The 15,922-nt window shown below is 41.2% G+C and overlaps 2 protein-coding genes across 4 annotated transcripts in view; one reads left to right on the top strand and one right to left on the bottom strand.

Annotated features, from left to right (window-relative positions):
* Positions 1-567: 567 nt before the first annotated feature.
* On the top strand, positions 568-10,506 carry mfsd4b (major facilitator superfamily domain containing 4B). Of its 3 annotated transcripts, none has more exons than XM_073852929.1 (4): positions 568-1,062; positions 4,534-4,702; positions 5,313-5,429; positions 8,659-10,506. In XM_073852929.1, the coding sequence occupies exons 1-4, from the start codon at positions 787-789 to the stop codon at positions 9,936-9,938; spliced, it is 1,842 nt and encodes a 613-aa protein (XP_073709030.1). In that variant the 5' UTR covers positions 568-786; the 3' UTR covers positions 9,939-10,506. The 3 variants fall into 3 exon arrangements, with proteins under 3 accessions (XP_073709030.1, XP_073709031.1, XP_073709032.1); XM_073852930.1 differs by having other exon boundaries at positions 5,334-5,429; XM_073852931.1 differs by having other exon boundaries at positions 930-1,066.
* A 528-nt stretch (positions 10,507-11,034) lies between these two features.
* Positions 11,035-15,922, bottom strand: part of rev3l (REV3 like, DNA directed polymerase zeta catalytic subunit) — a 175,498-nt gene continuing 170,610 nt past the window's right edge. Inside the window, exon 32 of the mRNA XM_073852739.1 lies at positions 11,035-11,738. Within this exon, the coding sequence (XP_073708840.1) occupies positions 11,598-11,738 (141 nt within the window). The 3' untranslated portion in view covers positions 11,035-11,597. The remainder of the gene's footprint in view (positions 11,739-15,922) is intronic.

Consider the following 15,922-nt stretch of genomic DNA (forward strand, 5'->3'; position numbering starts at 1 on the left):
TTTCAGTTAAGTTCCAGTATCGAAGAACCTGCTGATGGAAATCGTGTTGTTTTAATCTTCATGGCTAATAGTAAGAGACTATTGAACTAATTTTTTTTTTTTTAATCAAACTCTCAAACAGCTGCTCAAATGATAAATCAATTGCTAAAATTATCAAATAATAAATCAAACTCTCAAAATGGCTTCTCAGATGAGAAATCAAATGCTCAAATGAAATTTCATTTCCTCATTCAGGGAAGCATGAACTTTACTGGAAAAGCAATTAAAAAACATTTGTTTTTGATATTTAATTTTCATTAAAAACCTAGTAGGCTGATGTAGTAGCCTGTCATAATGAAATGCTCAAACCCACATCAAATGCCAGTTGTTGTATAATGGTTGTTGTTTTCTAAGAATTTAATTTCAAGAAAATACTGGGACAGGAACAGACTTTGACTAAAGTCTATCCACACTCCAGCGCGAGAGATGGCAACATGCACGCAACTAGCCGGTCTGCAAGCCGAATCAAAAAGAATTGTTGGTTTTGTACGCATGCGCACCGACTACGGAAGTTTTGAACCAGAAGCTTTCTAACTAGTACCTGAAATGAACAGTCACGCGATATTTCTGCTCTACTAATGATCGAAGCCACATTTCTGTTTGGCTTTACTGCTTTTTTATACAACCATACAATACAATACGTTGATAGGCAAGAATAGGTCAAATGTGGGTCATTTCAGGTCGACCATAAACCCACAACAGCGTTGACAGTTTTACCGTACACAACAGCGCGAGAGTCGTGCTGCCATGCCATCCGCTGAAGCAGCGCCAAAGAAAAAACACGTTCGTTTCGCTAGGATGGAAGAGGGCATTGACCACGACGATCAGGAAGAGGATACGCTTTTTGACAAGCGTAAGGACATTAAGAAGGGATTGAAAAGCGCTCTGAAGGGGGGCAAAGGAGTACTGTACCCGGGTTCTGATCAGGTTGCTGTAGTTCGACCAGGACGAAGTCAGCGCAATACTGGGGCATGCTGGCAATGGCTGGTCAGCCTTGCGCTTTGCGCATCCTTTCTCGGGCTGGTAGGTCTGTATGTTCAGTTTGTTTGTTTTAAAATGTAAAACAGAAGACTCTCATATACAATTGTATGTATGTAGATATTATCTGAAAATAAGCAATAACTGAAAATTGATGTTAAAAATAATTATTATGGTAATTTCCTGGTAGCCTACAGTATCCTCGTGAAACAGGATACAAAGCAGTGGTGTAACAGGGCTGACAGGTTAATCCTGGCCTGGGTACTATGCTACATTGATTCCAGGATATTACTATGATATTTTTACATATGATACTGTTTGGTTACCATATTTATGTGCAATGCAGTACATTACATAGTATGTGCAAGGTACTTGATTATTAACGTGGTATTAGCATGGTACTACGCAAACAAGACACAGGCTGATATTTACTCAGGCTAACTGTAGTTTAGTAATGCAGTACTACACATCCCACAATATTAAAGTGTGTTATTAGTAGAAAAATTGCAGAAATACCTCTTTTGAAGCCACACAGCAGGTGTACATAGCATGGAGACCGTGTTTAAATATGAGTTGGTTCATAGCAGGGCCGTGCAGAGACCTTTAAAGGGGCAGGTGCTCAAAGTATAAAAAGGGCATCTGAAACAAGACATTAAAGAGCCCCTAGGGTCCATCACCTCATTGTAGGCATCCAGTTACTTATGTAACAAGTAACAATGTCATTAATAAGACAAATTATGCATTATTTGAAGTTTAAATTGCGTTTCAGAACTCAAACAACAGAATCAGTAATATTTTTTTCACTTTGTATTGTATTGTATTGTACAATTTGTATTGTATTGTAAGATTGTAGACAACAGGCTTTACTGCAGAGTATAGAAATAAAACAAACATATTAAGGAAGGAATTTTATTTCACTATTTAAAATATTTTAAATATCAATTTAAGGCAAATTGTGACCCTTTTTAAGAGCCGCAGAAGTAAAATGAACAGTATGAGTAGGATTTGACAACGTACGGTAGAATATTGAGGCATAAAATGGCATGATTTATAATTCAGATACAGCTTCACACAAAACAAAATATCTTATACAATGGAATTTCAGCCTTTATACCATTAAAAGGGATAAATCGAGTTTATCATTAATTATATTTATTTAAAAAAACATAAATATTACTGTCTTATTTGTTTAGATATTTAGAAGGCAAATTAACTTCTTTAACATTTACAACTCTGTGTTTGCTGCATAACAACGTAGGTCGATAATTGCAATAATTTGACCATAAAGAGCTGAAAAAATGTGGAAAAGAAAAAGTAATTCTCTGTCACAAGGGGGCGCTTTAAGAGCGCTGAAATATTAAGGTTTCCCTAGTAAGGGTAAATCAGCATTAACGCTGTTTATCAGGCAATAAATGAAAATGACAACAACATGTTTCTGAAAACAGTCGGTTCCCTTCAGATACATTCATATAAAGACATCAGTGCCGTGTTTTGACTTTGAAACCTACAGCATGCATATTTATTCAATGACATCATTGCCTTTTGAAGTTTAATCCAGCCCTATCGCGATTCTCGTCTTTCCGTCCCCAAATGTACGACCTCCTAAATTATAATTAAGTATTTTCTTATACTATTTAACATATTTCAAACTTTTTATGGCCTTAAATTTGATACAACTAAATTGAGGAGTTTTTAAAAACAATATAAAACACAGTGGTCCAAAGTACTTTTTTTGGATGAAAGCAAATTTTGCATGTCATTCGGAAATCAAGGTGCCAGAGTCTGGAGGAAGACTGGGGAGAGGGAAATGCCAAAATGCCTGAAGTCCAGTGTCAAGTACCCACAGTCAGTGATGGTCTGGGGTGCCAAGTCAGCTGCTGGTGTTGGTCCACTGTGTTTTATCAAGGGCAGGGTCAATGCAGCTAGCTATCAGGAGATTTTGGAGCACTTCATGCTTCCATCTGCTGAAAAGCTTTATGGAGATGAAGATTTAATTTTTCAGCACGACCTGGCACCTGCTCACAGTGCCAAAACCACTGGTAAATGGTTTACTGACCATGGTATTACTGTGCTCAATTGGCCTACCAACTCTCCTGACCTGAACCCCATAGAGAATCTGTGGGATATTGTAAAGAGAAAGTTGAGAGACGCAAGACCCAACACTCTGGATGAGCTTAAGGCCGCTATCGAAGCATCCTGGGCCTCCATAACACCTCAGCAGTGCCACAGGCTGATTGCCTCCATGCCACGCCACATTGAAGCAGTCATTTCTGCAAAAGGATTCCCGACCAAGTATTGAGTGCATAACTGAACATAATTATTTGAAGGTTGACCTTTTTTGTATTAAAACACTTTTCTTTTATTGGTCGGATGAAATATGCTAATTTTTTGAGATAGGAATTTTGGGTTTTCATGAGCTGTATGCCAAAATCATCAATATTAAAACAATAAAAGGCTAGAACTACTTTCAAATGTGTGTAATGAATCTAAAATATATGAAAGTCTAATGTTTATCAGTACATTACAGAAAATAATTAACTTTATCACAATATGCTAATTTTTTGAGAAGGACCTGTATTGAGTAAACCCAAACACATCGGCAGGTCTACAATATTAGGCTAATATCAGTTCACACACAGGCTTATCGCTGTGTTAGTTGTAGTGGGTGACAAGCTGCGGTAATAAACAAGCTAAGCTTGGTAAGCTTATAATCGCTCAAATAAAAATACATTGGATATCATAATTTTTTGTCATGACTAATTTATTAATGACACAGCATCATCTGTATTAAAGAGAAAGAATCACTTCACCCGATGTTTAAAGTGAATTAGCCTTGACTGCCTAAGTACCTTACACATAACTACTGAAGAACTTCTCTCTCTCCGACCCACCTGACTCGTGTGTGTATCAGTAAAGGGGGAAAGCAGGCAGTGGACCAAACCACTGTGAGGCAAGAAAGGGGGACTTAAAACATTTCTGAACTTCAAACGCTTTTTCGCATTAAAATTGTTTTACTACTTGCACAGTTATTTTAAGTATATGTCCATTATATGATTTACAATACACAGTCGCTTGTAATGATATCTTTAGGGAAGCATAACCCTCAGATGGGGGGATCCTGCCCCGTGATTTGTGCCCTACGTTTGAAGTACACTATTTATTCAAGAACTTACTTTGAGCAATAAGATCTAGTCTCCTCAGGAGTAATGATTTTTAAACCGATTGTATGCATTCACTAACAATACGTTTTATTTATTTTTTAAATACCTCTTTAGTTTAGGTATTTTTTTTAAATACCTCTTTTTTATATATATTTTTTATAATCTTATAGTATTGTTTGAAATGTCTTGAGTATGAGTACCATGTAAATACTGTGGTATATAAATAAGTACCATCTAATGTCATGACTGAACCTTTGTAAGATATCAGTCCCTTTTTTATGCATGTGTTAAAATGTCCACATTAACTATGTTATATTTTTATATTCATGTATTTGTTTATATGGTATATTTATAGGGAATGGCCATCTCTGTATTGGGCCCTACCTTTGAGGACCTGGCTGTCAATGTCAACAAGAACATCAGTAATTTATCCTATATATTTGTGGGTCGTTCATCAGGATACATTGGAGGTTCCTTGTTAGGAGGGATCCTGTTTGACTGTGTGAATCCCCATCTGCTTTTGGGTAAGGCCCATGGACTCCTCAGAGAAAAGGACCTTGTGTTAATTGAGAGAATCATTTTAATATTTAACTTTTGTAAATTATTTACTTACGAAAGTGTATTATAAGTGATTATAGTTGGTCTAACAGTTAACCATATGGACTCATAATGCAAAGGTTGCCGGTTTGGGGAATCTGCAATCCTTGCACTATCACCTGATTAAGCTTAATATCTTTAATCTAGGACAAAGATTTTAGAGCAGAGAATTTTAATTTTATTTATTTAAATGAATCAAAAAGTGAAAGGAAAAGCACAGAAAGAGCTAAATAAAGAGACATAAAAGCAAATTACATTGCCTAATAAAACATCCCTGCTACTCTTCTACAAACTATCTTGTATGAGTTTAGTGACCGTTGTCGGAGGAGCCATGTCTCATGGTTTATGTTTTGTTAGAACCTCACAGATTTGTAGATTTATTTGGCTGAAATGTTTTAGAAACTTCAAAAGTTATGGTAGTTACAGTACACTTGTCAGTAGTTTTGTATTTATTCTTATGTTTCTTTTTTGGATGAATATGTGATATTATAAAGTATGATTAGTGATTTGTTACTTATGGTTGATTTATATCTGCAGGCTTCTCGTTGTTAATTACAGCATTTGGGATGTCTGGTACTCCTTTCTGTAAAAAGGCTTGGCTGCTCACTGTTTTGATGTCTGGTGTGGGGGTGTCTATGGGAGTTTTAGATACAGGTAAGATAACATGCCTGATGTAGACAAGGTGTTATAGTTTAATTCCAGAATTAAGCAATTAACAGTAAGTATTTTAGTAGTTTTAAGCATTGTTGTTGACACTTATTATATACAGTATATAAAGTGCTGTGATTGCATGCAATGGATTTGCAACTAAATATAAGCTTTTAAACTTCTACATTTGTTTTAAATTCAACTTTCCCAATATTTATGCTCATCAGATATGGGTATAAAACTCTAAAAGTGCTGTCCTTTTTATTTGGTAAAACATGTTTGTGTTGAAACACCCAATAATAAAATGTGACATTTAGTACTTTTGTCTCATAATCCTCTTTAATCACATTTACAGTTGCCTTGACTGCACAGCAAACTAAGCAATTTTGTCTTTACTGTCCCAATACTTATGGATGGCACTGTATATACTGTACAGTGCTGCTTGAAAGTTTGTGAACCATTAAAAAATTTCTATATTTCTGCATAAATGTAACCAAAAAGATCATCAGATTTTTAAGTCTTGAAAGTAGACAAATAGAACCCAATAAAACACGCGAGTTAAAAATATATACATGTGCTGGGGCCTCATTTATAAAACTTTCTTACGCACTGATTTGATCTTAGAGTGTTCGTATGATCAAATCCACGTCAAAGTACAGATTTATAAAAACCGTCTTTGACGTGGAAAAGTACTTATCTCCATGTCAGATTCCAGCTTGGTGTACGACCGTTTCCTTGTGGTAATGCCTGGTATTGCAGATAGTTCAGCCTCACTATAATTTGATTTCTGCGCTCCTTTTTACTTGCCATTGTCACAGAGTTTTTGCTTTAGGAATGAGCTCATTTTATATGTTAATTAATTAAGCAGGGGCATTTCGACGGCGGAACATTCAGCTGCACACAATTCTACGATCATTTGTGATTTATAACCGAATGACTGGCGTACGCATGGATTTCATGCGTACGTTCGTTTTCTCTGAATCGCTCTTACGATCAAATCAGAAAAGTTCTTAGATAAAATCAAGGATGGTTTCTACGCAAGTCTTTATAAATGAGGCCCCAGGTCATATAATTAGAATATCTTCAAAAAGTTGATTTATTTCACTAATTCCATTCAAGAAGTGAAACTTGTATAATGTATACATTCATTCCACACAGACTTGATATATTTCACGTGTTTATTTCTTTTATAACTGACAACTAATGAAAACCCCAATTCAGTATCTCAGAAAATTAGAATATTGTGAAAACCTGGTGCCACACTCTAATCAGTTAATTAACTCAAAACACCTGTAAAGGCCTTTAAATGGTCTCTCAGTCTAGTTCTGTAGGCTACACAATAATGGGGAAGACTGCTGATTTGACAGTTGTCCGAAAGACGACCATTGACACCTTGCACAAGGAGGGCAAGACACAAAAGGTCATTGCAAAAGAGGCTGGCTCTTTAAAGAGCTCTGTGTCCAAGCACATTAATAGAGAGGCGAAGGGAAGGAAAAGATGTGGTAGAAAAAAGTGTACAAGCAATAGGGATAACCGCACCCTGGAGAGAATTGTGAAACAAAACCCATTCAAAAATGTGGGGGAGATTCACAAAGAGTGGACTGCAGCTGGAATCAGTGCTTCAAGAACCACTATGCACAGACGTATGCAAGACATGGGTTTCAGCTGTCGCATTCCTTGTGTCAAGCCACACTTGAACAATGTCAGAAGCATCTCACCTGGGCTAAAGACAAAAAGGACTGGACTGCTGCTGAGTGGTCCAAAGTTATGTTCTCTGATGAAAGTAAATTTTGCATTTCCTTTGGAAATCAGGGTCCCAGCGTCTGGAGGAAGAGAGGAGAGGCACAGAATCCACATTGCTTGAGGTAAAGTTTCCACAGTCAGTGATGGTTTGGGGTGCCATGTCATCTGCTGGTGTTGGTCTACAGTGTTTTCTGAGGTCCAAGGTCAACGCAGCTGTATACCAGGACGTTTTAGACCACTTTATGCTTCCTGCTGCTGACCAACTTTATGGAGATGCAGATTTCATTTTCCAACAGGACTACCAGTACCTGGTTTAAGGACCATGGTATCCCTGTTCTTAATTTGCCAGCAAACTCGCCTGACCTTAACCCCATATAAAATCTATGGGGTATTGTGAAGAGGAAGATGGGATATGCCAGACCCAACAATGCAGAAGAGCTGAAGGCCAATATCAGAGCAACCTGGGCAGTGCCACAGACTGATCGACTCCATGCCACGCTGCATTGCTGCAGTAATTCAGGCAAAAGGAGCCCCAACTAAGTATTGAGTGTTGTACATGCTCATACTTTTCATGTTCATACTTTTCAGTTGGCCAAGATTTCTAAAAATCCTTTCTTTGTATTGGTCTTAAGTAATATTCTAATTTTCTGAGATACTGAATTTGGGTTTTTCATTAGTTGTCAGTTATAATCATCAAAATTAAAAGAAATAAACACCTGAAATATATCAGTCTGTGTGGAATAAATGTAGGAATGAAGTTTCACTTCTTGAATGGAATTAGTGAAATAAATCAACTTTTTGAAGATATTCTAGTTATATGACCAGCACCTGTAAAATACATATGGGTATTTATTTATTGAGAAAAATTATCTAGCGTTACATATCTGTCAGTGACAAAAGTATGTATGCTTTCAGTGTCTGGTGTGACCCCATTTTGGAGCAATAACTACAGCTAAACATTTCTTGTAACTGCTGATTAGTCCTGCACAACTACTTGTAGTAGGAATTTTAGCCCATTTCTCAGTACAGAACCGCTTCAACTTGTTGCTGGGTCAACTCTTTAGAGAAGGCTTTGTGACCTTTTCTAGCCTGATGAGCAAAAGTAACTCTTTCTCCTTTGTCCGTGCCACTTTCACAAGCATGATCAAACTTTGATAGATTTAAATAAAACAGGGCAGGCAATGGCACCTGATAGTCATCTCACTGACTGAAAACACATCTGAACAGATGGACTCTAATTTCACCTTTAATTAACTGCTAAACCTAGAGATTCACATACTTTTGCCACTCACAGATATGTAATATTAAATCATTTGTTTGATTGGGTTTTCTTTGTCTATATTCATGACATAAGCAAAAATTATTGTTTTGAGCAATATTTATATAGAAAATTCTGAGGGGTTCACAAACTTTCAAGCAGCTATATATGTATACTTAAACATACATAAACCTTTATAGGTGCTAGTGTAACAGAGTTTCTGGTTTTCAACAGGCGGTAATGTTCTCATACTGAATACGTGGGGAGAGCAGGCTGGACCTCACCTGCAAGCTCTGCACTTTAGCTTTGCTGCTGGAGCCTTTGCCTCTCCAATCATAGCCAAGCTGGTCTTCGGCCAGCGTTCCGACAATGCCTCCATTTACACGGCGTCTGGCCACGCATCCAAGACCTTCGATGCCAGCTTGTCATCCTCCCATCCAAAGAGCACCACTCTAACATCCATGTGGGCCTACATCGTGATTGGTGCTTTTGTTTTATTGGTGTCACTCATCTTTTTTTTCCTGTACTCCTGCAGTTCCTCCAACTCAAATAGGGCAAAAACACCTTCAGGAAAGCAGATGTTCTCCAAACACCATAACACACTCATATTCTTGCTGTCATTGTTCTTTTTTTTCTATGTTGGAAGCGAGGTGGCATATGGTTCCTTTATATTTATCTATGGCAAGGACTATGTTGGTATGAAACAGGTTGAGGCAGCGGGACTAAATTCACTCTTCTGGGGAACGTTCGCAGCTGGTCGTGGTCTGGCCATATTCTTTGCAGCTTGTCTGCGCCCAGGCATTCTGATCCTACTGAGTCTAGTGGGCACCACAGTTTCTGCACTCCTGCTGTGTCTTTTTAGCCGAAATTCCCCTATGCTCTGGGCGTGCACTGCTATATATGGTGTCTCTATGTCTACCACCTTTCCCAGTGGAATTTCATGGGTTGAGCAGTATACGACTGTGACAGGGCGGTCAGCTGCAGTGTTTGTGGTGGGTGCAGCTCTTGGAGAAATGGTTCTGCCAGCTCTGATTGGGTTCTTACTGGGGCAGGTGCATGATCAGCCCTTGCTGATGTATCTGGCACTTGGCACATCCACCTTCACTTCTATCTTGTTCCCCGTCATGTACAAATTAGCATCACCGGGAGGGGACACCACCTTGTGGAAAACACCAGGGAGATGCACCAAAGATGCTGATGAGAGCGAGTACCGACAAGCACTGCTGGATAATGCAGAGGAAGACGAGGAGCAGGAAAATGAAAGTGAAGCTGAGCAGTGGAACGATGCAGACTTTGAGGTGATAGAGATGGATGATGCCAACCTATTGAGCTCTCCTTCTAAAGCCTCAGGGCCACCTGATGTTGCACTCGCTGCCCAATCAGTGGCCGCCCCCTTATTGGCACCTATAAGAGACCCCACAACCCAGGCCTCTCTGTCTAACACATTGTCCTTATCCACAGACTCTCCCAGACGCAAGCTATTAATGTCCCTCAACAGAGAGAAGAAAGACTAGTATGTTGCACTACATTAAAGAGGTGTTGGACTTCAGCCCTGAACTGAAAAGTGGCTGTTTTTTTTTCTTGGGTGAAAAGATCATACTAGCCAGTTGATTTGGTACTTTCTAAATGCCAACTGCATGTTTGATGTTTATTACATAAATCAACATAATCCACACCAAGCCTTTTCCTGCTCACAACTGTACAGGATGTTCTTAAGTAGTGTAATTAGCATATTGTATATTAACTGAGAATTGTCCTGTTATTTCAAATCAGCCCAATTATTGGACACCAACATATATTAGGATTATATTAGGATATCAAACTACTCCTCTCATTTGCCTCAGATTTTCTCTCATTTGTTATTGTTGATTAATTGACTGTAAATTAAAGTTTTTTGTACAATAGTAACAGCACAGTTCATTAATTTATGAAATTAAGCTTTTTTGGTCACAATGAATGTACAAAATTACATTAATATTTTAATGCTGAAGTCCTTTTTATGTTTACAAAATATTTATTTTAACTTTTCTAATCATACTGAGTGATTGTTGATTAATAAATATTAACACATTATGGTTTAAATTGTGACTTTTTTTCAGTCTGAAGTTGTATTTGTCCTGATAAACCTCAAGTGACTTGGTCATTTTCATTGCTCATTTTGTGTAGCCCTGTTTTTAATGACTTGATTAACTTATTTGTTTGAGGTTCCATTCAACATGACTGTATAAACATCAAATATCTTCTACAGTGCAGCTGTTTTAACACAGTCTGTGATTAGACACAGCAGCTGCCAGTTTACCGTTAATTTTTTTTTATTATTATTATTTTTTTTTATAAACTCCTTTCACACAGGGACACTGGACATATTTTATTGTTAGTAGTAAAGTCTCATTACTGTCCCAAGTTATTGTAACGGTGACCTTATTTTTCTATCACCTGTAAATTGTTAGTGTCTTACTGACTGTTCCACAGGTGCATAGCAATACTTGTTTATGGGTTATTGAACAAGCATAAAAACATTGTTTAAACCCTTTCCAATAAAGATCTGTAAAGCTTACAATGTATGCCAAGATGTAAAAACCAACAGACTCATTTTGACTGAAACAAGCATTTGTTAAATACATTGAATTTTATTATATCAATATTAGATCTTCACCCACAAATGTTCTTTAAAAAACAAAGCACCTTAATTTTTTTTTTTTTTTAACAAGTTTACAAAAACAGAGGTTATGTAGCTCTGGTAGGTAGCATAGGTCAGTAACAATGGCTGGTTTCGAATAGAGAAAGTCATTGGAGGGTCATTGGAGTCCACAAGAATTACAGCCAGAACAGAATATTCTCCATTCACAAATTTTTACAGCACAAAGGTTAGTTTAGAGAGGATTATGCTGTAAATGTCTGACCTGTCAATCTGCAGAAATGTAACCATTTAATGAACACTCAAAAGACAACTACCAAGCAAATTCAAACACAGTGCATCAAAATCATCTTCCTCTTTTCTGTATTTAAGGCCTCTTTAGTCACACTGCACTGCAGTACCACACAGTCAAACAGTAGAAGATGGAAACTTTAAGAACACAGAAAAAAGCACCTTTTTAAACTATTATACACAGAAATTGTGCTGAATAGCACAGTGTTTAGCACCACAGTAAAATGAAAGGACTGCTGGACTATCAGAACTGCTCCAGCAGCTGGCGAATATATGGTCCCCGGGAAAGATGCCGATTAACACGAGACAATTTGTAGAGTATAGGGCAGTCCAATGAGACACATGGCACCTGACGCTCTGCAGTCCCACTGCAACTTCTACATACCTGTTAATCAAATCACAACAGAGGAACATAAAATACTTAAATGTGACAAACATGAAACATGTGACCTCTAGTCTTACGTAGCCAGACTTTTGATTAAAGTGTCCAAATCTGGTCCTTATTGCTGCTTAAGTTCTTTCACACAAACATGTTGTGAAAAGTGGAGAAAAACAACACCACCATGTTAGATCAAATCTCCACATCAGAAATATTAGATCCAGACCCGGGCACCAAATCCTGTCAGAAAATATCGGTTTTGTCTAGTCTCTGAACAACTAATCAACATAGTTGTTCAATACTTAAAACCAGTTAACATTCAGTCTTGGCTGATAGAAGACTGTTAATACAGTTTTGGGTGCCAGACAAGAAGTTGACTGACAAAGCCAGAGAAGAGCAGAAACAGGGGGCTGTTTTTCATACCCATCTTAATACATCTGAGATGATTTGATAGATGCCAGATCTTTTAATCCTGATAATTGATCTCTGACTAATTGGGTTATTCAAACAAGTTAGCAGATTTGATTAAAGTATTTGGATTACATTGTCTGAGATTACTCTGCTTAATTTGGTTTCAAAAATTAATATATCTGCCCTTTGAACATGTCAACACAATGCAGTGACTGGCTGATTGCAAGACAAGAGCGTAATCACATCATATAATTAAGATCAAGGAAACAGCCAGGCAGGTAAAGTGACAAAAAAGTTCTAATAAATAAAATGTCTAATTGTTTTTTTTAATGATTCCCGTATAAAGCCAACTAAACAGGGATGCTTTTCCAAAAGCAACTATGGTCGCAAGTTCCCCTTCGAAAGGTAACTCTCGTTTTTGACGACTGCTAATGGGGGTAACTCCTGTTTACTCCGATACTGAAGCCTGATTTGTTAACATCTGTGAAGTTGCACAAACCAATGGCGCTTTCACCCGCCAGAAAGGGCGGAGCTGACTGCTATATAAGTGGGCGAAAATCATCAGAATATATCATCAGAATATCATATCATCAGAATCTTCTCCTTCAGCGACGAGACCATCTTCGCTGACTCTGCTGCAGGAAGCTGAAGCCGAGGAAGAAGCTAAGAAGCTTTCCTGCTGCCCGCTCAGCGCTCCGCCGTCCCGCCGTGGAACTCGCCACCTGCAGTGGACTCCGCCTCCCCTGCGGCTATCCGGCCAGGACTGAAAGAGCAAATTTGAGCAAATTTCCAAGCGCATTGTGCAAATGTGTGGTTCATGCAAAGAGCCTTTGCATGAGACGGTCACAGCGAGTGCGTCGCCTGTCTGGGGATTTCCCATATGGAGGGTGCACTCGTTGAGGCTTCATGTTCTCATTGCGAGGACATGAACCTCTCCCGTCTTCGCTCGTGGATTGCCTTTTTCCGAAAAGGCGATCCCCCTCACCATGTTCTCCCGCCTCTCTCTCCACGGAGGAAGAAGCAGCAGAACAGTGGGTCTTCTCTTCACGGCGCGAGTGATGTGACGTCGGCGCGGCGCCCGCGCCCTTCACCCTCCCCTTCGCGCTCCCTCCCGCCGTTGTGTTTCACACAGGATGATCGATGCCCCTCCCCTGATGCGAGCGGCTTGATTTCCTTCGGCGTTTCCGAGGAGGAAATGGTCGTTGACGACTCCATGTCCTTGACGGCCTCTGATGCGGACGAGTGGGCGTGTTCCGGCGAAGAGCCTGAAGCCCCGCCTCCTCAGTCGACGCGCCAAGCGTCGATACAGAGCTGATCCTAGTGCTGAAACGAGCTGTGGAGGAGCTCGGTTTGGATTGGTCGGCACCTGAAGAGCTCGCCCCCGGCCTCCTTGACGAATGGTTCCTTCAGGGAAAGCGCCAGCCACCTGCTCGTCAGCAGCCAGCTCCATTCATGCCTGCTGTCCATGAAGAGCTCACTAAAACCTGGCGGGCGCCGTATTCAGCGCGAGTTAACCCTTCCACTGCCACAGCTCTCACCATTGTTGACGGCGCGGAGGAAAAAGATTATTGCAAGCTTCTCCCTCTGGAAGAAGCGGTAGCGGTGCATCTCCTCCCGCCAGCGAGCAGAGGACTGAAGGCTACAGTGCTGCCCTCCAAGCCCAAACAGAGCGTAAGCAGTGGCCGGCCAGGCTGGCTCCGCCATGCATACTATGTCCGTACTCCAAGTGTCTCAAGCCAAACTTCTCCGTGACATGGACGAGTCTGGCCGTGAACTGAGTGCTTTTAGCGAGCTGCGCACCGCAACGGACCTCGCCTTGCGTGCAACCAAGGCAACAGCCCAAGCGGTCGGGAAGGCTATGGCCGACCTAGAGGTGCTGGAGCGCCACCTGTGGCTGAACTTGACAGAGATCAGGGACGTTGAAAAGATGGCTTTCCCGGATTCGCCGATCTCTAAGAAAGGTCTGTTCGGCCCCGCTGTGGACGGTTTCACAGAGCGTTTCATGGAGGCACAGAAGACGTTGCAAGCGCTGCGTCACTTCCCGCCTAAACGCCCCAGTGCATCAGCGACTGTTTCAAGCCGCCCGAAGACAGCGTCCACACCGCAGCCTGCAAAGCCCGCGCAGCCTCAGCTCTCGCAGAAGCCGGAGCCTGGACTGCAGCAGCGCCCCCGAACGGCAAGGAAATTTCCATTTCCAAAGCGCCAAGGTCCCTGCCCTCGCGTAGTGCTGGACCCTGAGCCGCAGAAGCCGTCCTGATGTGCGTGCGGAGAGGAAGAGAAAAAGGAGGATTCTCGCAGGTTCTGGAATTCCCTTAAAGAAATCTCGCATGTATTCCCCGTCACTTCGAAAAATTCTGAGTGGCGGAGGTTTTCTGACCAGGCGCGTCCCGCTAAGGCAGCGTGCGCCTCAAACTACCGCTGTGATAGTGGACACACTTACTATAAAGAGCAATTTTCCTCTCCCCACACTTACACTCACACACATCAGCACATTCCCGTCTGGCGATGCGCTGATATTATCAAAAATACTCAAGAATGCCAACGCTCCCTCTATAGGCGGCGAGTTAGCATCAATAAAATTAGAACCCCTCTCCGCTCGGCTGTCGGCTTGGAAAGCCATCCCCTGCGTGTCAGATTGGGTTTTAAAGACAGTGGAACTTGGCTACTTGCTTCAGTTCGCTCGCAGGCCACCTGTATTCAAAGATGTCATTCAGACTTTGGTTATGGACAACGAGTCACGTGTTCTTCGAGCCGAAGTACAAACAATGCTTGCGAAGGGCGCCATTGAAACTGTCCCCATAGCAAACAGAGAGTCAGGATTTTACAGCCGGTATTTCCTCGTACCAAAGAAAGACGGCGGGTTCAGACCAATTCTCGATCTCAGACATCTGAATCAAGCTCAGAACGTCAACTGATCGCTCACAGGTCGTTAATGCTAGACCACCTGAAGAGCTTAGGGTTGAAAATCAACATGTCCAAGAGCTGTTTGACTCCCAGACAACGAATTTCCTTTCTGAGTACAGTCATAGACTCGATTCAAATGCGAGCTTGGATTACATCAGAACGCTCCCTAACTATTCAGTGAGCGCTGATGTCTTTCAAGTTGGGAACATTGCGTCCCTTAAAAGCATTTCAGAGGGCGCTCGGCCTCATGGCCGCTGCGTCTCCTGTGATTCCTTTGGGCCTTTTGCTGATGCGACCCCTGCAGTATTGGCTGGAAGCGCACGTCCCGTCCCACGCCTGGCGCCTGGGCCATGCTTACATCAAGGTAAGCTGCCGCTGTCTCAAAGCTGTGGCTCCTTGGACATCTCCTCGCCTGTATATATCAGGCGTCCAGTTAGAGATGGTATCCAGGAGGAAGGTGGACACAACAGATGCGTCCAGCTGGGGCTGGGGCGCCCTGTGCGAGGGTAGTCCAGCGTTCGGCTCCTGGTCAAGCCACGAGCAATGCTTACACATCAACTGTCTCGAAATGATGGCAGTGTGTCTAGCCTTGGAAACCTTCCTCCCAGCCCTAAAAGGACCTGGTGCGGTCGGACAATATGTCGGTGGTAGCCTACATCAACCACCAGGGCGGCCTCAGGTCCTGTCCCCTTCACAGGTTGACGCAACGTCTCCGGTTATGGGCACAGAATAAAATCCTCTCATTACGAGCGGTTCACGTGCCGGGCAGATTGAACCAAGGGGCGGATATGTTGTCGAGGAACAACATGGCGCCGGGGGAATGGAGATTACACCACTATCGGTTCAGGGAATATGGTCAGTTTTCGGCAGGGCAG

The sequence above is a fragment of the Garra rufa genome, chromosome 13 (assembly GCF_049309525.1).
Source record: "Garra rufa chromosome 13, GarRuf1.0, whole genome shotgun sequence".
Lineage (NCBI taxonomy): Eukaryota > Metazoa > Chordata > Actinopteri > Cypriniformes > Cyprinidae > Garra > Garra rufa.

Bases quoted from the DNA above. Each gene is read 5' to 3' on its own strand.
- mfsd4b (XM_073852929.1), top strand. From the start codon at position 787: ATGCCATCCGCTGAAGCAGCGCCAAAGAAAAAACACGTTCGTTTCGCT. The intron at 1,063-4,533 runs GTAGGTCTGTAT...GTATATTTATAG, and splicing joins GCGCATCCTTTCTCGGGCTG to GGAATGGCCATCTCTGTATT. The intron at 5,430-8,658 runs GTAAGATAACAT...GGTTTTCAACAG, and splicing joins TATGGGAGTTTTAGATACAG to GCGGTAATGTTCTCATACTG.